Here is a 20,952-nt window from a genome sequence, read left to right as displayed (position 1 = left end):
TTCTTTCAGCTTTTCTCCAGCCTGTTTAAAACACAAATCTGTTAATCATACTGACCACAATGATGACATTTATTTTATCATTACCCATCTGAAGACAAAATTAAAACCTACTGCATGTACTAGCCTGCAGTGTAAATATACCAATGAATGACACAGCTGAAGATGCATGTGTTTTATTTACTCACCTACAGCTTTTGGGAGATAAGATGAAACTTTAATGATCCCTCCTGGCAAACTGGGTCATTGCAGTAAGAAATAGTGTGTTGTGGATTTAAAATTGAACAAAAGAGCAACATTTTTTTGCAGCAGCACAGATCTAGGCAAAAAAAGTACTAGAATTTAAAAAACACAATAAAATGCCACAGAAGGGGGAAACACTGAGTATAGAAAAATACTGTTATTGTTATTATTAGTTTAATGTAACATTAATGAGCTGTAGAGTGTTTTAGAAAGTGTTTAAAATGATTCTCGCACCTGTCTTTGACACACTGACCTTTTAAGTTGCGTTTTTCAGTGAGTGTGTGTGTGTCTGTGTGAGTGTGTGTGTGTGTCTGTGTGAGTGTGTGTGTGTGTGTGTGTGTGTAGGGGGGCAGGGGGCAGCAGAGGGAGGGAGCTGTGGAGACGCCATATATGGGCACACCACCGACTCTGCACTGCTATTGGCTGTGGGCCTTATGCAGCTGCTTGTCAACAAGATGGCCTTCCTCCTCTTGCCGTTTTGACACTGATTATTTTGGTATCCCCGAGAACATACCGTAAAAGCTTGTGTCACTTCTAAATAGATAGTGGGAGAGCGACTGCTGAGAGTCCTAACAAGGCGTACAGTCAGCTAGACTGTGTTCCGAGAGCTGACAGGCACTCAAGCTTCGATAGCAGCTACCACTAGACAAGGTTGATAATAGAAAGTAGCTGCTGGCTAATGTCGACGTTAGCCAGTAGTGAGCTAGCTTAGCTACGTGGACACGGGTAGTTAACTCGTGTCACCTGCATTTCAGCAGGCAGACTGCTTTAGTTTGAGCGAATTACAGCAAGGAAACAGTTGTCATCGACAATCTACAGGCCAAGCAGGTTGTCAGTGGAGATTAACACTGTAACGGTAAGTGAGGCGCGAAAATATAACGCTGAGGTTTTTTTAAATATCCTAGCTTGCTAGCAGGCGCTGTCATGTTATTATGCAGGTAAGTTATGCTATGCAGTTAGCAAGCTCGTTAGCTAAAGACGGAGCTGTTTACGGTATGTAACAACTGATTAATTAACTATACAAAGTATTAAAGTTACTGGAAAGAAAATGTGGTTTGGAACTCAACGTCAGTTGATGTTAAATATTAATGGATTGGAAAAAGTAGGTCCAACTTGACAAATAAACGCTAAACATTGTACTAGAACGCTATGTAAGCTAATTGTTTGCTAGTGCTTGGGTAACTAGTTTTTGGTTAAAGACCGTCAAATCTAATATCACAACATAGATTATCTGGTGCGGGCTGTTGTTATTTGCTCTGTTTTTGGGATTCCTCACTTGTTGGTTGTAACGGGAGAAGTTGGCAGTGTTTTGGTAGTTTATAGGGTTATAAGGTTATCTCAGACAACCAGGAAAAAAGTAGTGGTTAAATGACCTGTGGGCCTTTTCGTTTTCGACAAAGACATTTACATCACAGCATAGACTGCTCACTATGACACATCATAAGATTGGTAGTTTACTTTGTGTATATGCCCATTTGAAAAAGCACTACTAGTTTTTATGACAATTGAGTAATTAAACCTCATGTTTTAATTTCTGTTCAAACATGGAATGCTGTTTGATGTGATATTCTGAGGCACTGTATGATTTGCCTTTCTCCTCTCAGATGTGTAATGAGATAATGCTCTGTGTTGACACTTTGGCCTTTGAGATTGTAGGATCAAAACTTGCATCAGAGTCAAACTTGTGATGTTACAGCAAAAACATCAGATTCTCACACATGCATACTCCCACTCAGTCACTGCTATGCAGTCTCAGAGACAACACTGCAGGCAGGTCAGTCAATCTTCCCAGGTGTCCCGACAGAAGGACTGCTCTCATATAATGTTCCTGGGCAGACTGCTGGAAAAATGCCCTCAGCACTATTGTTGTGTTGACAGTTTGCAGCAGAGCTGGCCTGCTGGCTGCACGTCTGTTGTATTGTCTTCACAGGCGCACATGCAGAGAGTGATATGAAGCTAAGGTTTTTTGGCATGTCTTGGTACTGTCAGCTTTTGCCTGACTGTCTCAAACGCTATGAAACAACTTTGGCAGCTTTGGAGGATAGTAAGAACTGGCCATTTTGTGTTTTTCAGGCTGATGTTGATGATCTCTTCTTCAAACTTTAAAGTCAAAAGTTAAGAGATTGATTCGCTAATTACAGCTTTTTGAACCATAAAAATAGCATTTAATGGGTGTGTAGTGTACTCTTTTCGGAACTACATACACCTACCACAGTGAAATTATTCTGGCAACTGCTCTTGAGTTGGATAGTGAAATTACCCCATCCAGCCAAAAATCAAAATTAAAGTAGCGGGAAGAAACCATCAATATGTCACTATGCAAACAAGATAGTAATTGCTATGATAACTGTAAATGCTGATGTTGCCGATGAAGCAACAGCATACAGAAGTTCCAGGCTGTGTTCACATATGTGCTAAATTAGCTGATTGTTTATATGTTGTTTATACCTTTTGGAATGCTTAGGTGTTTCACTAGCTCAGGGGTCGGCAACCTTCAGCATTATAAGAGCCATTTGGGCCCATTTCCCACTGAATATCACAATCGGAGCCACAAAACCTATTTGATATTAATAAACTTACATATAGCTTATTTGAACATCGCTGCATTAGTGTGTAGCCACGTACTGAGTATTATGTGGATTATCACATTTTGACTGCAGCAGTAATCCACAGGCATTTGACTTTGACAAAAGGATGAGTAAGCTATTTCAGTACGCAGACATATTTTGCAGTTTCAAAAAATGTAGTCAGAACCTTTCAGACACTGAAGAAATGGTGTACCCTGTTATTGACACACTGCACTGTGTATACACACTGTATGTAGGTTAAGTAATAGAATTGCTGCACCTGGATATCGCTGCCTAATACAGACTAATCTGTAGTGTGATTTGACCTGTACTGTATACCTTTTCTTGTAGGAGCTCAGCAGGACTATCACTGCATAATATGCTAACTAGTGTCATTCAGACCATTCAGAGCCATTTCTCACTTTCTGCCTTCATCTGGAGCTATGTGTAGTCTTGTGTTTGGAGGAATGGTGAAGTCTTAAGTATTTATATTGAAAGTTATCATACTTTTTTTTGACAGTTGCTTTGTCAGACTGCTCGGGTACCTAACGTTACTGTGCTGACCAGGGCTCTATAGTGTTGCTGTGGTGTCACTGGCTGCCACTGTGCTTGGACAGGATTTGAAGGATTAGGCTGTTGCAGAAAGCTTAAAACCAAACCCAAGCCTTTATTTGCAGGAACTATTTCAAATGGGGAGGACTAAACGTAAATGTAGCTCAGCACTGACTTAAAACGACTGTAGGAAATCACATGAAATACTGAAAACAAAAGCTTAGATGATGCGAGACACTGGAAAGTATATAAGTTAGAAAATTTTCAGACAACATTTCAGTATTCTGTTTTATTTGTTTGGTCTTGGCTTTATTTTAATAGTCTTATAATGATGCACATTTTGCACTAGCTGTTATAAAAAAGAACCATGTAATATCAGAACAATACATCTATTTGTTTTTGTTTTTTTAGCAAAAATGATCCAAACACAAAATAATGTGATTGCTATCTAAGGCCACATTAACCCTGCCTCCCTCCCAAGAACTGGGCTTTTGGATGAAAATAAAAATTTCTCCAAAACAAAAACCATGTGAAAATGCTTGGCTCTAAAGTGGTCTGAGAAAACAAAGTTTTTCCAAAATGAGGATTCATCCCTGCACAGATAAGCCTCCATGCAGTGTGGCAGTAATATTAAGAAGCCTACTGGAACCCACAGGACCTGCCTAGCTGTCCTAGTTCTTGCCAGATTTTGGCTGCACAATTTGGTTGTTTGTCAGTACAAAAACACAAAGGAGAAATATTTTTTTTGTGTCGATGATGAAAACACAATGATTTTGTGACCATAGTCATGTATATATCTTAATATTTCTAGTTAATCTTCCTTAGTTTCTTCATGACATCCATTTCCCTAACCGCCCTAACTTTTGGTCTGGAGTTAAGGTGGCTGATTTGTAGCATTCATGTGTGAGACTTCATACTACAGTGTTGCAGTGGGCAGATGCTTTCTCATCCGGCCTCCTTCATGCAATACCATCCAATGTGGTATGAATGATAGATTGCATAGTGCAGTGAGAAGACGGGAGAAATGTTTAGTGGTTTTAAATGAGGTAGAGAATAAAATTGGTTAAAGATAGATTGAGAAATAGTCGTAAGGGGTCATAAAAGAGCAGTAGAAAAGGTTCACTAGCTTTTTTTCCACAACAGTATAATCTGCCTGCTCTTTGCAGAGTTGCTGTGTGATTATAGAGGGAGCATTTGAATTGGTTCACCACACTGTGTGGGCGGTGTTTGGTTTTTGCACTTCTCCTAGCCATTCCATTAGTCCAAATGTACAAAGCACCACCCATTCAGTGTTTCAGGCAGTGCACACAACAAATGACCTGTTTTAAAGTGTGTGGATTGAAGGAGTCCAGCAGGCTACTGTGCTTCTACTATACTTCTTAAACACATGCACCAATCAGTTACTAAATAATCTCTTTGATCAACTGAAATACCTAACATTATTTGAAGAGCTGTGCATTGATCATTTAAAGAACTGTGGGATTTTCAAGGGCTGCAATTGTAGCTTGTATTGGCCATTGTCTACTTAAAAAAACATCCTATGTGAATGGTGTAATTCTACAGTGAGCGGTGTAATCCTACATACAGCACATGATTACTAATTTTACTTTTTAGACAGTACTAACTTATAATATTACCATTAGTAAGCCCAGTTTTATTTTGGTGTGTTTTACTGTAGGCTATGCTATTTTATATCCTTGCTTTTTAGGGACAGGTAAAAGAAACACTTGAGAGAACTCATAAAAGAACTCACCCCCAATATCACAGTGAACAAAACAAAACTTTAGCACAAACAAAGTAAAGGTTCACTGATCAACACACTTCTAAACAAGTACATTAGCCTTTTGCTAGATTGTTTCTGGGGCTGACTACATACCTGGACCCAGAGATATGAGGAGATGCACCACACCTACACAAAGATGGTGTCATTTACTGTAGAGAAAGACCATACTTTACCACAGTGTTTACCAGAAGAACTGGTTCTTGTTCCCACATTTCCCTTTTCACATGGGCTCATGATTGATATGTTTTATTTCATAGCACTAAATTAATCAATTTAATGATTCAGTACTTTTGTCTGACCTGGTTGTTGTTCTTGTTTGTTACTGACAGTCGCTTTAACAAATTATAACCAATTCTCTAATGTCAATGAAAGTTTATATTGGCTGCTAGAATGGCTGGTCTGTTTGTTTGCTGCATGTCATGGCACTACTGTTGAGTCAGTTGTTGTCAATTGATGTAAATCCAAACTCTTGCCCAGTTTTATATTATTTCATTTAATCATCTAGTGTACACAGTGTAGCTTTTAAAAAGAGCACTTTGGGATTCACAGCTGGGGTGTAAATGTGGGTTTAAGAACTGCTTTTAGATGCAGGGGAGACTTTTCAGAGCCACAGTGTGCCAGACATGTTGCTCTGTTGCCACTTATTTCACTCCTTAAGCGTGCCGGCACGTTCCTGGCAATCCTTACAGCTGGCATCCCTGCAGAAGCAAAGCATGCTGGGTAAACTAAAGGCTTTCCCTTCTAGCCTGTAGCATAGGGTTTTTGGCATGGAGAAAGGGGTGAGGACAAGGAGGACATCTACAGCAGTTCCCTACCCCACCCCCTCCTGATGTGTTCTAAAAATAGGTCCAGCATATGCCTGCATGCTCCTCCCTGTGTTGCCTCCTATTAAGCAAGTCCTCTTTGAAGCACTGAGATGCAGAGAGGAGCAGGAGAAAGAGATGAGAGTCCATTTGGTGCTATTGTGTTCCATCTTTCATCCCTTTCATCTGCAGGCCACAGACCCCAAACCTGAAATTGAATCTCTTTAATTTAATTTTAATGCTCCAAAGTGGGGGGAATGATCATGGTACACAGTAGCAAATGTAAACGCTAATCAAGTTTGGGCAAAGTAGTGGGCTGGCCAGTTGTGATTAGCTGATAGTAGTATGATGATAGCACTGTTCTTTCCAGTTGAGTGATTGTGCTGGTGGTGTGGAATGCTAACACCCTGTGCAAATACCTCAAGGCAACTATACAGCCTCATTCGGACATTGATTATCTAAATTAATCCTGGCACTGAGGAGCATTGTTGCTCTAGAGATATGGGCTGTGTTACTATTGATTAAGCTGTTAAATCTCTCTGTCGTTTCTCTTTTCCATCCTCACCCCTCCTCAACTGTACTCCCACCTTTTCTCTATCCTGTTGATGCAGGTTGTATGCACAGTGCTGCTGGTGAGCTTGGTCATTGTGGCATCAGGTTGGCACCGGGACACAGGGCCAACAATGAGAGCTCTTGGTGTTTTCTGGCCAGCGTAGATGCCGAAATGTCACGGTGGTCTGCATCCTGATGGATCGAGACACCTTTTCCCACATCCGGCTGTGGTGCCCACGCCCCTTCGGCACCTACTCCCAGAACAAAGCTAGGAGCCCAGGCTCAGGGGGCAGCAGTGGAGGTGGTGGTGGGGCAGGGTCCCCCTCCCTCTGCAAAACTGACCCCTCTCCAAGTGCCAGAAGAACAGCGGATGGAAGTGAAGATGTTGGGATGATAGTGGGGGTGCAGGAAGAGACTGGAGAAGAAGAGGATGTGGGCTCAGAAAATACTCCACCTGAACCTGAGCTTGATTCCACTTCTCTGACACCCAGCCAGGCCACTCAGCCACCATCATCCCCTCCTTCACCTCCCTCGTCTGGGTCCCAGATGGAAGATGGCCGTGTGCTTTTAGACACCTGGTATGTTATTAAGCCAGGCAACACCAAGGAGAAGATTGCCTTTTTTGTTGCACACCAGTTCAGTGGAGCAGGCCAACCAAGACCCAGCGCTATGAAGGTAGGGAAACAAATGAATTTGTTTGTTGTGGATTTTATTATTCAACTAAACATGAATGATTTCTTTCCTACAGGTTAAAGGTAACTGGGCAACTGACTGTAGTAAAGCCAAAAGACGGAGACGATGCTCATCCTATGACCCCCCGACACGCTCCCAAGTCTCACACCTCCCTGACTCCTCTATTGGACCTACTAGCTCGGATGACCCACAACTAGGAGGGGTGAATGAAACAGACCTACTTTCTGTGGCAGAAATGGTTGCCTTGGTTGAGCAGAGGACCGCCATGGCCCTTCAGGGGATTGTGGCTGCTAATGTGAGCCAACACCTCCACCAGCCCCCTGCTACAACTCACAGTCAGGGCCTTACATCCCACCAGCACACTCTACTCCGGGGCACAGTGTCAGACCCCTCTCCTATGGTGTTTGTGTCTGACAGTTCAAATGGCCATCCCTCCAAAGAGGTCAAGGAGCCATCATCTCCAATTCAGACAGACCAGGAGTTGGAAGAGGAGCAGGAGTCATGCAGGGTAGCCCAGGCCATCGCACACTTCGAGTCCCAAAACCTGGACAATCGGCTCCATCTGGGCTCTGGTTCTGGGGTAGACTCTTCTAATCGAGAAAGAGAGCGCAGGAGAGGAGGCGATTCTGGCACTGCAACACCTCCTCCACCCCCTAGTCACAGTCATGGTGAGGTTAGAATAGCTTTCAGAGTGTCAAATCTGGACCCACGGTCTCAGCTGGAGCCAGCTGGCAGATCCCGCTGTATGTTTATGAGCTGTGGTGGTGGGGGTAATCAGGCAGCAGCCAGGGCCAAAGAAAAAATCACCTGCGACCTCTACCAGCTCGTCAGTCCTTCGTCCAGAGACCCCAGTAGTCTGCTGCTGGCAGCCACAACTGCTGCTCCCAAAGCAGATGGAGACCATCATCCAGACAGGTCAACCTGCGGCAGCCCAGACCCAGCCCAGGAGCTCTCCTCTGGAGACAAGAAGGCTGCAGGTGTGGGAAGGGAGCGAGTGACTGGTTTCCATGTCGAGGTAGTGGTCACAGGTGCTGTGGACCAATGTGTGTTTTATGGCAAGGACAGTACAGAGAATGTGCAGGAGGAGACGGTGTGTTTTGCTATGCCTAGTGGAGGAGGGGGTGGTGGGGGTGTTGGAAGCTCTACTGACCCTTCATCAGATGATCCTCCTCCTGGACAGCTTTTTTTCCTTCAGTCCCCTCGGGGCCAAGAGGAAGATGTAAAAGGAACTGGCACTGGCAGTGGGTCAGGAATGTGCTCTTTAGACTGTGCCAATAACAACAGTCCTGGGGCAGGTGTGGCAGTAGGCTCAGGGGAGCGGGCAACTCGACCAGACTCCCCTAGAGTTGGGGAAGACTGTTCAGACCCTTCACTGTGCCGCCTCTACCGCCATGTGTCCCATGACTTCCTGGAGATCCGCTTTCAGATCCAGCGGCTCCTTGAACCACGACAGTACATGCTACTGCTCCCTGACCACATCATGGTCAACATCTTCAGCTACCTGCCAACACGCTCCCTGGCAGCTCTCAAGTGCACCTGCCACTACTTTAAGGTGTTGATTGAGACTTATGGTGTGCGGGCAGTAGATTCACGCTGGAATCAAGACCCTTTGTACAGGGATGACCCCTGCAAGCAGTGTAAGCGACAGTATGAGCGTGGGGATGTTTCTTTGTGCCGTTGGCACCCCAAACCTTACCACCATGACCTGCCTTATGGACGTTCCTACTGGATGTGCTGCCGGCGTACAGACAAGGACACACCAGGCTGCCGTGTTGGGCTGCATGATAATAATTGGGTCCAGCAGCCTGCTGATGGTTCTCAGCCTATCCGCACCAAGAGGGAGGACAGGAGGGAGCAGGCCAGGTAGAGAGGAAAGAATACACCTCACTGATACCAACTTTCATCTCATTCTGTACACCTCCTACTCTCTCCCTTATCTCTGGTCAGAGACCAACAGGGGAGCAGAGAAAAGTATAAGGAGGAATCAGCACTCCAGGACTGTTTTATTTTTCTTTGCTCCAGCACTCCTTTCTCATAGTTGCCCTCAGCAGAAGGAGGTTGAGAGGTAAAGAAGGAAGAGAGGTGTGTCACTCTCCTTGCCTTTTTTTTTTCCAACCCTCCAAATCCCTCTCCTCTACTGTGATCCAGAGTGGCTACTTTGCAATGTTTGCATACCAGGTTTAGGGTCCCCTCATGCTGCTGTCATTCTGCTCCTTTTTCACCTTTTTAATGTTTGGGTTTCTGTCTAACTCTGCACATCATTGTTAGGTCATTTGTGTGAAAACTTTGCAGTGTATTTGATTGAGATTAGCATTCATAAAGTGACGCATAGAAATGTAATGCCCTAGAGCCTGCGTACTATTCCCAACTCCTGTTCATTGTTCTGTGTTGTATCACAAACTTCCATGTTAGCTGTACAATGGTGCTTTAAGGAATGAGCTGTACTGAGTCCAACAGATGTAAATCTCTTCAGTGGTGGAATGTTCAGCATCGCTTTAGAAATGTGATTGTATAAAGCAAACTTGATTTTCCATTGTACAAGATTGCCATTTGTACCTGTCCTGCACCATGCATTTCTATTTTTCTGAATGTGCTGTATTGTACGATGTTGATCAGTCCCCTGATAATGCTGCTGAAATCATTGCCTGTGTCATTTATGTTAATTCTGAAATAGCCATACCTTTGGTTTTGACAGGCACAGTCTCACTGAGACCAGTCGAGACGTGAGACCCTTGTCATTGTTTCAGAGTGGACCCTAACCTTGATGACCAGCCACAAAGAGGAGTACTTTCTGGTTTACAGAGAATTATGGGAGATAGACGTGATTAAGATCAGGGGGGTTGAATGGGATTAAAAGAGAAACTTGATGTCACTTTGGAAAGGCCTGATGTCACTTTGTATGGTTTGATTGAATTGCTTGTTTGCCATTTTGGTTTTTGTTTTTTCTTTTTTTTTGCTGTTATTGTGGTGTGTGTCAGAGAATGTTTGCTATTGTATTTGCTTTTATTCTGAAGACTGTGTTCTCTCTGTATCAGTCTGTCACTTGACTTCACCTACAAAGATGTATTTCTTTTTTTAAATATGCCATCTTTGTGTGAACCCCCAGCTCTCTTCCTGTGCTCCACCTTCCCTCCTCCGTCCTCCAGTTCGGCAGAGGGCAGTGTTTTGCCAAAGCCGTCATTCATGCTTTTAAGTGGGTGAAAGCAACCACAACAGACCGCAGAAACTCTCTACACCAGCTTCCAGCCTTAATAGCCCCCCTACCTCTTACCTACCCAGCAGGAGACTGAGGCGTCAGATACCTCACAGATGAATTAAGAGTATTGGGAGTTGCACAGGACCCTGTAAGTGGATAGATTTTACATGCTTGACAGACTCCATCTAGCTCTACTGGATCCACCCAAAACTCTTGTGTGGGAGTATAACATGAACAGTGCCTGGTGATGGCTCAGACTCTTCATTCTTGGGAAAAAACACCTCTTCTTCTCTCTCTCCTTTCCCCTCTAACTTGCTTTTACACTCCCAGATCCCCTGCAAGCTGACAGACTGGACATTGAAGAACTGATGTGATGAATGATGCTGAAACTCTGCATGGAGATGGGAAGATGGTTGGGTAGTCATGGGACACCTGTAGGTTCCAGATGTGTACAATGCTAATGGGAAATATCTGCTTAAATAAAAACAGAAGTGATGATTAAAACTGGAAATCTGAATCACTGCCTGGTTTGCGTGTTGTCTGAAAACTAATGAATGTCTGCGCTGAAAACACTTTCATATCTTATCAGAGCTGTTTTGAGTGATTCAAGAATCAACACTTTGAATGGGTTCTAAAAGAAAACATGATATGTAGTCAACTGCACATCCACCTTTCTCTGATTCAGTTTGCGCCAAAGTAAGTTGAGCTTTGAACAAAATGTAAGAGAACTTTATTGAGTTAATATTATAGTAGTGTCTTCTCCCACCTTTTATGATTTCCTTGTGATTGAATCAGCATGTAACCTCATACAGTAATGGCATTCTAACTTAATGAAAAAGTTTTAAGACTGAATTACACACTTTAAAACTTCACTGGAGGGCCGTAGGCTCTTGTGATTTTGTTGGTTTTATATTTGAATGGCTGCCTCTCCTGTATTGTGAAAACGTATTTTCAGTGCAGTGACAAATAATTACCAGTAGGTGGCAGCACTGTTGCATTTAGTTTCCTCCATTGGAAAACTACCATCAACAAAGTGATCCAAGTGTGACATTAACCTAAATTTCAAATTATTTCTTTGACATCAAGCGTAGTATCCCCACATAAATACTGCCACCGCCATCATGATGAGAGCGTGAGCATCCACAACATACTTCCAAACTGGGTCCTCACTGATGTCAGGCATCTGTTCTGACACTTCAGGGGCTTCTTGATCCTGAGTCTGGGAGTCATTGCCCCCGCCAAAGAAACGCCCAAACAAGTAGCAAATGCCAGACTTTTCTTCTTCAGCCACTAAAAGGCAGAAAGAAATGTTAATGATGTTAGTGTATGTGTTTTGTTTTGGTGTCTCTCTTTTTCGTACCTTCACAGCTACTGTTATTTTCCCTTCTCTTCTCCTCAGCCATTCTCCTGGCTGTCCTCCCTTTTTCCTCTTGCTCCCAGTCCAAATCCATCCTCTCCTCCTTGGAATAACGCAGACTGAACACCAGACGATGGAGCTAATTCAAAAACAAGAATAAGCTCCTATTTTGGGCCTTAGTGAATATGTGCACGTAGAGTACAATTATCACTTACATGTTGATCCTCTATGGGCTCGCTACAGTAGCTGACCAGCAACACCAGCACTGATGTACAGAAGAAGAGTATAATGGCAAAGTGGAGGTAATGGATGCCGCACACCAAGAAAGGACAGCTGGAAGGGAAAACACAGCTGCCGGTACCAAACCAAAACTCAGGCAACATCCGACACAGACCCATCACCAGACCACCTATCAAGCCCCAGAAAGCTCCCTGAAGGTAAGGGTAGATGGATATAAGAGAATGTATGTGATGTTTTAGTATATATAGATGTATATATGTCCCACCGGTTCATTGACCCTCTTTACAAACACAGCCAGGACGAAGACAGAAGCAATGGGAGGAGCCAGGTAGCTTGAGATAGACTGGATGTAATCAAACAGCTGGCCGCTCTGGGCTGCTTGGACAACAGGGATCCAGCTGATACTGACGGCTACAATGCAGAGAATCCAGACTCTGCAGGGGAAAAGGGAAAATGACTAGATACAGGTGGCTTTGTATCACTTACTACATTAACCAGCTATTTCCACAAGTCCTCAAATACCTCTTTCAAAGTTGTTACAAGTGCAGAGGTGCCATTTGTTCTCTATAACAGTATCCCTTTACCTGCCCACAATGATGAGCTCGCGCTCGGTAGCCTGTGGCCTGATGCGTGTCCAGATGTCCATGGTGAACAGAGTGCTGCTGCTGTTAAAGATGGACGCCAAAGATGACATAAGAGCGGCCAGCATCACAGCTAGCATCAGACCTCGTAGACCTGGAGGGCAGGAAGCAGAAACAGGTTAAGAATTAAAGTTACTATTTTAAATGTAGACAATATGTGCTTACCATTGGGCATAATTGACACCACCAGTTTAGGATAAGCAATATTGGAGCAGCCCACCTCAGTCCCACATATCCTCTTACAGTCTTCAGGAACCACACAGCCAACCTCGTCTGCACACACACACACATGCACAGAGTAAACTGACCAGCCTCAGCGGAATGATATTGGCCCTTTGTGTCTTTGTACAGACCTGGGTAAAGCACCCTGCTGATCATGCCAGGGAACACCATGAGGAACATTGGCAGCAGTTTGAGATAACCACACATTATGCAGCCAGCCTTCACGTGGGTGAGACTACGAGCTGCAAGGCACCGCTGCACAATCACCTGCAGAAATGGGCACATTTAAATGTTTAACATATTGTGCTACAATCCATTCTCACACTGTAAATAAACACAGTCCAATATTTTGTTTATTACATGTTTTATGTTAATACATATTTCCCTTCTGTGATTGTATCCAGCAAACATCTAAAGTTCAGTGTGATAGTCACCTGGTCCGAACACCAGTACCAGCCTCCCACTATTGCAATCCCAAACACCACCCCAGGCCAGGGCAGGTCTCCTGTGGTTGGGTCCCTCAACAGGCTGAAAGCATCTGGCCTGGGGGTGTAGCAGTTAGGGGAGATGTTGTAGCGCTCAGGGTCCATGGAGGAGAAATTACTGGGTCTGGCAGAGCTGTATTTGGCAAGCAGAGCATTGTAGCCTCCGACTTCTGCAAAGGCTAGAGGTGAGAGAGGGCAATACACATCTGATTTACCCGAATGTACAAGTAAGTGACTGTAGTCTGCATTCAGCTAGATAGTACAGAACTCTGTGGTTGTCTTATATTGTTTGCGCTGAAGAAATGAGTCAGCTGCTGACTCAGCACTACCTGTTCCATGCATCACCACCTCACAAATGGAGGCTGCACAGAAAACTTGCTTCTCTGACACTTTTATCTTGTCTCTTCCATCTTGGACTTTTTGCAGGAATTTACACCAGGATTAGACTCAGATATATGTTGACCTTTTATTTTTAAAAAATCAATAAGGTTGTAGGTCCTGGTGGTTGTTGTTGTTGTATTAACTTAAGTCTCAAGTTGAAGAGCTTTGTGCCTCTGCAGTGTCAGCATACTGTACCCTGCTGCAGTGACATTAATGATTACTGACCCAGGTTAACCTTCTAACTCTTGTGAAGCCACTGGAGAGAAGACAGAGGCCCACAGGGACTGACAAAAGCTGAAAACATACTAAATATTTGTTTGTACTTACAGAAGCCAGTGAGAACAAATGCCCCAGCAATGATGACAAAGGTCTGAACGGTGTCAGTGTACATCAGTGCAGCCAGGCCACCTGGTGGCAAACAGATCGCAGGGTTAGTTTTAGTAAAAAATCCCCCCATTGAAACATTTATTCACATACCTGTAACAGTATATAAGGCTGTTATCAACAGAAGAGTGATGACAGCGATGTAGATATTCCATCCTAATGCCTGCTGGATAAACACCGCCCCTGAAAACATATCCACCTGGACAGAGACGGAGAGGGAATCAAACACACACACACACAGTTTTTCTAAATGCTCGAACAGCATGACTTACTGAGATCTTGGTGAAAATGTACAGGAACAAAGAAATAACAGAGAGGTAGAGGCTGATTCTGGTTCCACCAAACCTCTTCTTCAGGTACTGCGGCATTGTGATCACCTAACAGAGCACATTATCTTAGTGACTGAAACATCATATTGATGCTTATGTGGTTTAAACTTCTTACCCCAGCTGTGAGGTAGACGGGTACAAACAGCCAGCCCAGCAGCAGTACGATGAACAGGGCCTGTCACAATAACATGTTTAGACCTTTTTTCCAGTCAGTTAACGCCGATCAAAACAATGTGACTTACATTCCACTCAAACCCTCCTACAGCGATGCCGCTGGCTGCCCCGGTGCCGGCCAGGCCCACAAAGTGACCGCTGCCAATGTTGCTAGCAAACAGAGATGCACCAACCTGCAAAAAGAACACAAGAATGCACTGAAGATGCAATAACTCCCCTTTTCTGATTTACATGACTGCAAACACATTGTGACCAAGAAATACACAAAGAAGGGAAATCTGTCAATTATTATCATACACACTGTAAACACTTATTTTCCTAAAATTACTTGTTTTTGAGCACAACATGTTAGTGTTAAGTTTGTAAATGTGTAATGGAAATACTGGTTCTTATAAAAAACATATCCTTTACTGTATATATATATATATAATAAGTTGTAAATTGAACTCACTGGCCACCAGGTCATGGTGCGTCCTCCCAGAAAATATCCACCAACTGTCCCACGGTTGGTCCTGGACATGGACTGGAACAGAGACATATATTTTCCTCCTTGTATGTGTCATAATCTTCTGATAATTAGACAGTTTCTCAGTTGTACTTACCCAAACTCCAACACCAATAACTATGATAAAATATCCAACAATGATAGCGATGTCCGCTGGGTTGTTGACGTTGACCTTCTCTGATGAGAGAGTCTCCATTGCTCTACTTGTGCCTTAAAAAAACGGAATAATCTACAGCTACTGTTTGCACCTCCCCACAGACAAAACACACTAAATTTGTATATTGATATCAAGCTGGGCAGCAGCATCAGGGTGGTCGGTCCAAATGAGAACTTTGGTCTCTGTGCATACTCAGCAGTTTATTAATTAGAATAATTATTAACAAACCATGAAAAACAACTTTCCAGTCAAGCAGTCCACTTGATTTTTAATGTTGACTTTCATCTATTCTGTGCTTTTACACCCATACAGCCACCGGCTGTCACAGAAGTGAAACCTTAAACCTTAAATTGTATGCTGTTCTGATCATTGAGAAGCTGACAGTAAAAGAAAAAGGCTCAAACATAAGCAAATAGTCCTTTAATCGTTTGACCACGCTGCTTTCATCAAAGCATCCATTCGCCTTTCACTTCACAAATGTCATTAGGTTGTACAAATGAGGACAGCTCTACTCGTCTGAATGGGCGTACAGAATGGAGGTGTGGATGTGTGCAAAGAGCTTTTACGCTCAGCATAGAAGACACGCATGCACACACGACCACTTTTCACTTCATACAAGCTGTAAGCACACTGAGGAAAAGAAAGAAATCGGTTGATCTGACATCTCCGAGTGAAAATGGAGAGCATGTAACAAAAAAAACACAAACTGAAGCTCGAATAAAGAACCCTACTGAATAAGTATATTTGCTACCTGTTCTTGGTGATGAGTTTTGGTCTGCCACACACTCACCTATAATTTTCTTACAATATCACATGTCTGGAACTGTAAACCTAAGCAGACGCCACTATTGTCTCTGTACTACAGCACAGCTCCTCCTGCATAACACCAAGGTTTCACATCACAATGAGATCACACAGGAGAAGAGAAAGCCCTCCACCTACTGTAACGTGAAGTCATTGCTGATGAGGAGCTAAAACACCACCACCTATACCTTTACCATCAAGACCAAACTGATAATCAGGAGAAAGGGGGATGTATGTATTAATGACATGTAGCTGAATGTATTAAATACAGTGTTACTGTAATATGAAGAAGCTAGTTTCCATGCTTACTAGAAATAACCTGCTGTCTGTGGTGTTAGACATCTGCTGTTAGCCGGGACATCTGGTGAAATTCCACCAACGAGTTTTAAATCATTTTGAAGTGGAAAACTTATAGGCTGCTTGCTGATTGTCCTGGCCGGCTGAGTCAGTAAAACCTTGTAGAAAAGTTGAAGTGACAGCTTAGACACAAGGATACATGTGCAGGTCACATTCCTAGATGTCTCCACAATGCATTTATTGCTTGTTGCTGTAACTGTACAATGTGCTATAACAAAAAAAACATGAACAATTCTAGGCCTGTAAGCACACACAGTTAGGTGATAATATTTAAGTTGAAATTTAAAGATACGGTAAAACAAATTGCTGTGCTTCTGTAACTTGTTTGTGGTGCTTTATAAACAACTCATGTACCAAATAAAAAATGTCTACAAGCCTTTTAAGTTAGCCTTTATTTGCATTGACAAAAGGCTTTATAGGCCCTCATCTGACAAATTAAACATGTTTTAGGTGAGTACAACTTAGAATGGTGAGAAATGTGATGGTATCCTTGTGCCCAAACTGCCAGAAAATTCACAGCATTAAAACAAGTTCCAAACATCAAAACATGATATAAGACAAATCAATCTGGAAAAAAACAAACAAGTTTTGTGAAAACTATTAAAAGGCCCTTTTCTCTCTGAAGGACTTCACCGTTTAAACAACTATTGTATTAGCTTACATTCAGGTGCGTGTGGACTGGATGTCATCCAGCTTCTGGCTCTACTTTCTTTTTGCTTGTTTGACTATCAATAAAAATTTCAAACAATTCAGCATCGTACATGTCTGCTCTGTCTGCAGTCCTATTGTATAAAATGGTATGAATTCATTTCAAAACACCAACATTTCAGAAGGGCCCCGTTTCAGGAAGCAGGTTTCCTAAAAAAAAAATGTTGTTAAAGAATTTCAGAAACTCCAAGTCAGGTTCCACAGTAATTGACTGCTTTATCATCCACTAATAAAATTTCAAGTCAGGTAAATGATGTATGAATGGACTATGCGGAACAAAAGGTAACAGTGCTATTAATGGAGGCTCTGTTCTTTATTTACTTGATGCCATTGTGAATCACACCATCTGAGCCCCATTGTTGATTTCTTTCATTACCTACACACACTGCACTCAGGGCGAGCATGGCTCAGAGCTAACTGAACTAACTTTGATCACATTTTTGGAACTCTCAGGATCACAGTTCACTTCATTTGTTAAACCTGCTGTCTGAAAAGGGGCCCCAGATGATGAAATGTGACACTGAGATGAGCCAGAAGCTCATTAGAACAGCTGCTTTAACTTCAGACATGCTGGTCCCTGTTAAGCTAGTCGGTGGGCTTCTTGCAGTTTTCTTTGGCTAGTCTCAATCTGGACAGGATGTGTTTCTTAGGGAATTTTAGAGTGGTACACCCAAACTGGCTCACCCCTCCAGTGTCTCCTGGAAGTTTTTCCCGTCTCTGAACCCAGCTGCGCCAGCCGGGCTTCCAACAGTACACGCTGTCATAGAACCTGGAGCCGTTTTCTCCACCCAATACATAAATCCTCCTTTTCCACCTGGCCACGCCCCCTGCTGCAATCCGCCGTGGCAACCCAGGAAAAACAACAGGGCTTGGGGCTCGGTCACTTCCACCGCCTGCACCGCTTCGTTGTTCTGTACCAACCAGCACTCCTCCTCCAGTCACCTCCCTCTCTACTGCTGAGCCCCTGCCCTCTCTAAAAAACAGCACACGCCCAGTAGCGTCTAAAGTCTCCAGGTTAGTGTAGTTTCCATCTAGGAACTTGGTGGTATCCCTCATGTATCCACCAATGGCACACACTCCCCCCCGCACTGCTACTCCTCCAGCCAGGCAGGTGGCACCAGAGTCCAGTGCCACACGCGTCCAGCAATCGGTCAGGGTGTGATAAATAAGCACTCCTGAGTGGACCACTGCCCGATTCTGTTCAAGAGTGGTTCCACCCAGGAGGTAAAGACGTCCACGCAGCGCTGCACAGGCAAAGGCCCGCAGGGGAAGGGGCAGCCGAGGTCCTGGACCCCACTGCAGTGTCGTCAGCTCCAGCGTCTCACTGGAGTCCAGCAAGGCTGAGCGGTTACAACCGCCCAAGGCATAGAGTGACTCTCCACATCCCAGCAGGCCTAGCATAGCCCTGGGCTGGACCATCGAAGGCCGCTCTATCCAGCGGTCCAGAACAGCATCATATTCATGGACGGCTGCAGACACAGAGCCCGTCCGCAAGATCCCTCCGGCTACAAACAGCCTGTCCCCTACTGCCGTGCAGCCAGGACTGACAAGTGAACCAAGTGCTGCTAGCTTTTCCCATTTCCCTGTCCGAGGATCAAAGCAGTCCACTGTGTAGTCTCTCACGGCTAAATTCTCATCTTCCCGAGGTGTTAGGTCCACACAGACAATCTTCTTCTCAAACATACCCTCCCTTGGTCTCAGAGGTCCCCCAAGACCTTCTCCAGCTGCAGCAGGCCCCAACTCCTGGCTTAGTCTTCGGCTCTCTTCCTGGGACAACAACCCTGGACGCAGGTGGTGAAGCAGTGCAGGCATGTGGGCATAGCGATCAAGGGGTTGGTGCTCTGCCCAGCGGCGTGCCGCGTCATAGACCTCTGCCTCAGAGTCCACGCCCAGTCGGTCAGAGCTCAGGAGGCTGCCTAATGTGCCATGGTCAAGCAGGAGGAAGTCCTTCTGTCGGGCAACCCGGGGAAAGTGCTGGGCTACCAGCCGCAGGGAGGCACGCAGCAGAAGCTGGTCATGGTGGGAACGAGCCAGAGAGTACATCCCCAGGCAGTTATCCACTGAGAGGTGCTCGAATAGAAATCTAAAGGGATTACAGTGGAGGAAAAAAGCAAATTCAGAGAAGTGAAAAAGAGGGGGATAAAAGAGAAAAAAAAAGAGAAAAATAAGTGTAGTGCTAAAACTCTTCTCTTTTTTTCCTCAATGCAGACAAAAGCCATATGTTAGTAACTCTTAATAAGTTTCTAACCATAGGGGCTAAGAGCTGAAAATGTCACCTGGAGCAGAGGTCTTGAAGTGGCATGACTTGAAGCCGGTTGGCAGCCACAAACAGATCCTCAGCTGTGTCCAGAGAGAGCCCTGCCTCACCGGTGTAGACAAACTGGATGACAGTCTCCATGACAGATGGTGTCACCTCCTCCAGTCGGATCTCCGTGAGACGTGACTCCACCAGGGGGCTGGTGAACATGGCTCGGAAGTACGGACTCACAGCTGCTAAGAGGACCCTGAGTGGAAAAATAAGGTACAGAAATGGAAGATCTGGTGGCAAGACAATAGTCAATTTTGCAAAGTGAGAACAATTGTACCTGTGACACATGAACTTCTTTCCCTCAACAAGCAGTGTAACATCACACAGCTGCTGTGCATCCAGGAGCTGCTTCAGTCCTAAAACACACAAGAGAGAGAGGTGGATGGGAGGCAGGATGGGGTGGTGAGGGTCAGAGGGGGTGGGAGGGATGAGATTTAGAGAGAGCAGACGGGTCAGAGATAAAGAAAGCCCGGCCTCATCATTTTTTCTGTCTCACCGTGTGTAATGTAGTCGCCCAGCGGGGTGGTGCTGTCATCGGGGAAGTCCTCCTCTTCCGAGTCGCTGTCTGACAGAGGCTCTCCTCCTCCCCCATCCCCGTCCTGCCATGGCTGGGGCCGCCAGGTGACTGTGCCCCCACGCACAGCATTCATCTTACACCCACACAGACACACACACAATTACACACATGCATTTAAAGTGAGCAATCACAGAACTGATTTACACATGAATCTTTAAGCATGCAAGGCCCTGAGTTATAATTAGAGGCTCAGGACACATATGACCCAGATAATACCCATCTCAGTGAATAACACTGCTTTTCAGGTAAAACATAATGGGAGCATGTTACTGTTTAACAGTTTCACACAGATTTATCAGACACTGGTAGAGCCTGTGTTCATCTTAGCTCAGTGGTTAACCTTTTCTGTTAAAGCCGGCTGTTCTGTAAACTGAATTCGGAGCTTTCCTCACCTTTGCTCTTCTTCTCGTTTCCACCGTGAAAGCTGGTTGGGTCTCACTTTCAACAGGAATTGGTGAGGCACTTTGGAGGCAGGCTAACTGTATCCAAACAGCCCGTTTATTACCGGAAACTTTGAAGCATTGGTGTCTTGGTCCTCTGGGCTCAGCTGAAAGGCTTGTCCCGGCCTGTGGTGAAGACGCGTCAGGCTACTCGCTGCTCATCCAGCCCCGTGCACACCATCACCACTAACTGACGGACGAAACTAGCTTACAAAGGAATACATTTCCTCCTGTGCAACCGTGCCTCATCGTGACCCGCATCAGTCCACCATGGCATTATAAACACACGTCCGGCTCGGCGGTGAGACAGTGACTACTGTAGTTTTTGGGCTGGAAATTAGGACTGAGTTCAGGTTCAGTCGGCCGCACTTGTCATGTCTGAACCGGATTACCGCAACGTTAAACTTCCGCTTATCTGATTGGCTGACCTTTGGCTGGTGACGATTGTTTGTGGGGGGAGTCGTTTTTCGTTTATACAAAAAATGTAAATATGGTCT

At 44.5% G+C, this 20,952-nt stretch overlaps 3 protein-coding genes across 4 annotated transcripts; 1 reads left to right on the top strand and 2 right to left on the bottom strand.

Annotated features, from left to right (window-relative positions):
- Window positions 1-675: 675 nt before the first annotated feature.
- On the top strand, window positions 676-10,903 carry fbxo46 (F-box protein 46). Its single transcript, XM_028419850.1, has 3 exons — window positions 676-1,096; window positions 6,557-7,172; window positions 7,246-10,903. The coding sequence occupies exons 2-3, from the start codon at window positions 6,693-6,695 to the stop codon at window positions 9,055-9,057; spliced, it is 2,292 nt and encodes a 763-aa protein (XP_028275651.1). The 5' UTR covers window positions 676-1,096; window positions 6,557-6,692; the 3' UTR covers window positions 9,058-10,903.
- Window positions 10,904-11,149: 246 nt separating this feature from the next.
- slc5a2 (solute carrier family 5 member 2) lies at window positions 11,150-15,358 on the bottom strand. The gene is made up of 15 exons (XM_028419078.1): window positions 15,202-15,358; window positions 15,051-15,122; window positions 14,668-14,772; window positions 14,541-14,600; window positions 14,369-14,473; window positions 14,190-14,295; window positions 14,040-14,120; window positions 13,281-13,510; window positions 12,978-13,113; window positions 12,790-12,897; window positions 12,568-12,718; window positions 12,249-12,417; window positions 11,959-12,174; window positions 11,747-11,882; window positions 11,150-11,676 (listed from the first exon to the last, which is right to left on the bottom strand). Exons 1-15 carry the CDS (start codon window positions 15,298-15,300, stop codon window positions 11,468-11,470), a joined length of 1,983 nt encoding a protein of 660 aa, XP_028274879.1. The 5' UTR covers window positions 15,301-15,358; the 3' UTR covers window positions 11,150-11,467.
- Window positions 15,359-15,666: 308 nt separating this feature from the next.
- Window positions 15,667-20,854, bottom strand: LOC114445459 (kelch-like protein 8). 2 transcript variants are annotated; one of them, XM_028420532.1, is made up of 5 exons: window positions 20,408-20,854; window positions 19,935-20,088; window positions 19,716-19,794; window positions 19,407-19,634; window positions 15,667-19,213 (listed from the first exon to the last, which is right to left on the bottom strand). In XM_028420532.1, the coding sequence occupies exons 2-5, from the start codon at window positions 20,086-20,088 to the stop codon at window positions 17,716-17,718; spliced, it is 1,959 nt and encodes a 652-aa protein (XP_028276333.1). In that variant the 5' UTR covers window positions 20,408-20,854; the 3' UTR covers window positions 15,667-17,715. The 2 variants fall into 2 exon arrangements, with proteins under 2 accessions (XP_028276333.1, XP_028276332.1); XM_028420531.1 differs by having other exon boundaries at window positions 19,407-19,794.
- Window positions 20,855-20,952: the final 98 nt, after the last annotated feature.

The sequence above is a fragment of the Parambassis ranga genome, chromosome 13 (assembly GCF_900634625.1).
Source record: "Parambassis ranga chromosome 13, fParRan2.1, whole genome shotgun sequence".
NCBI classification, from domain to species: Eukaryota; Metazoa; Chordata; class Actinopteri; family Ambassidae; genus Parambassis; species Parambassis ranga.
Note: the sequence above shows the minus strand (reverse complement) of the source record. Positions and strands in the feature narration are given on the sequence as shown.

Excerpts from the sequence above, each read along its gene's own strand:
- fbxo46 (XM_028419850.1), top strand. The coding sequence starts at position 6,693 with ATGGATCGAGACACCTTTTCCCACATCCGGCTGTGGTGCCCACGCCCC. Across the intron at positions 7,173-7,245 it reads CAAGACCCAGCGCTATGAAG|GTTAAAGGTAACTGGGCAAC; the intron begins GTAGGGAAACAA and ends TCTTTCCTACAG.
- slc5a2 (XM_028419078.1), bottom strand. The coding sequence starts at position 15,300 with ATGGAGACTCTCTCATCAGAGAAGGTCAACGTCAACAACCCAGCGGAC. Across the intron at positions 13,511-14,039 it reads ATTTGTTCTCACTGGCTTCT|CCTTTGCAGAAGTCGGAGGC; the intron begins GTAAGTACAAAC and ends TCTCACCTCTAG. Across the intron at positions 13,114-13,280 it reads GGTACTGGTGTTCGGACCAG|GTGATTGTGCAGCGGTGCCT; the intron begins GTGACTATCACA and ends CCATTTCTGCAG.
- LOC114445459 (XM_028420531.1), bottom strand. The coding sequence starts at position 20,088 with ATGAATGCTGTGCGTGGGGGCACAGTCACCTGGCGGCCCCAGCCATGG. Across the intron at positions 19,795-19,934 it reads GGGCGACTACATTACACACG|GACTGAAGCAGCTCCTGGAT; the intron begins GTGAGACAGAAA and ends TGTGTGTTTTAG. Across the intron at positions 19,214-19,406 it reads CTTCAAGACCTCTGCTCCAG|ATTTCTATTCGAGCACCTCT; the intron begins GTGACATTTTCA and ends TAATCCCTTTAG.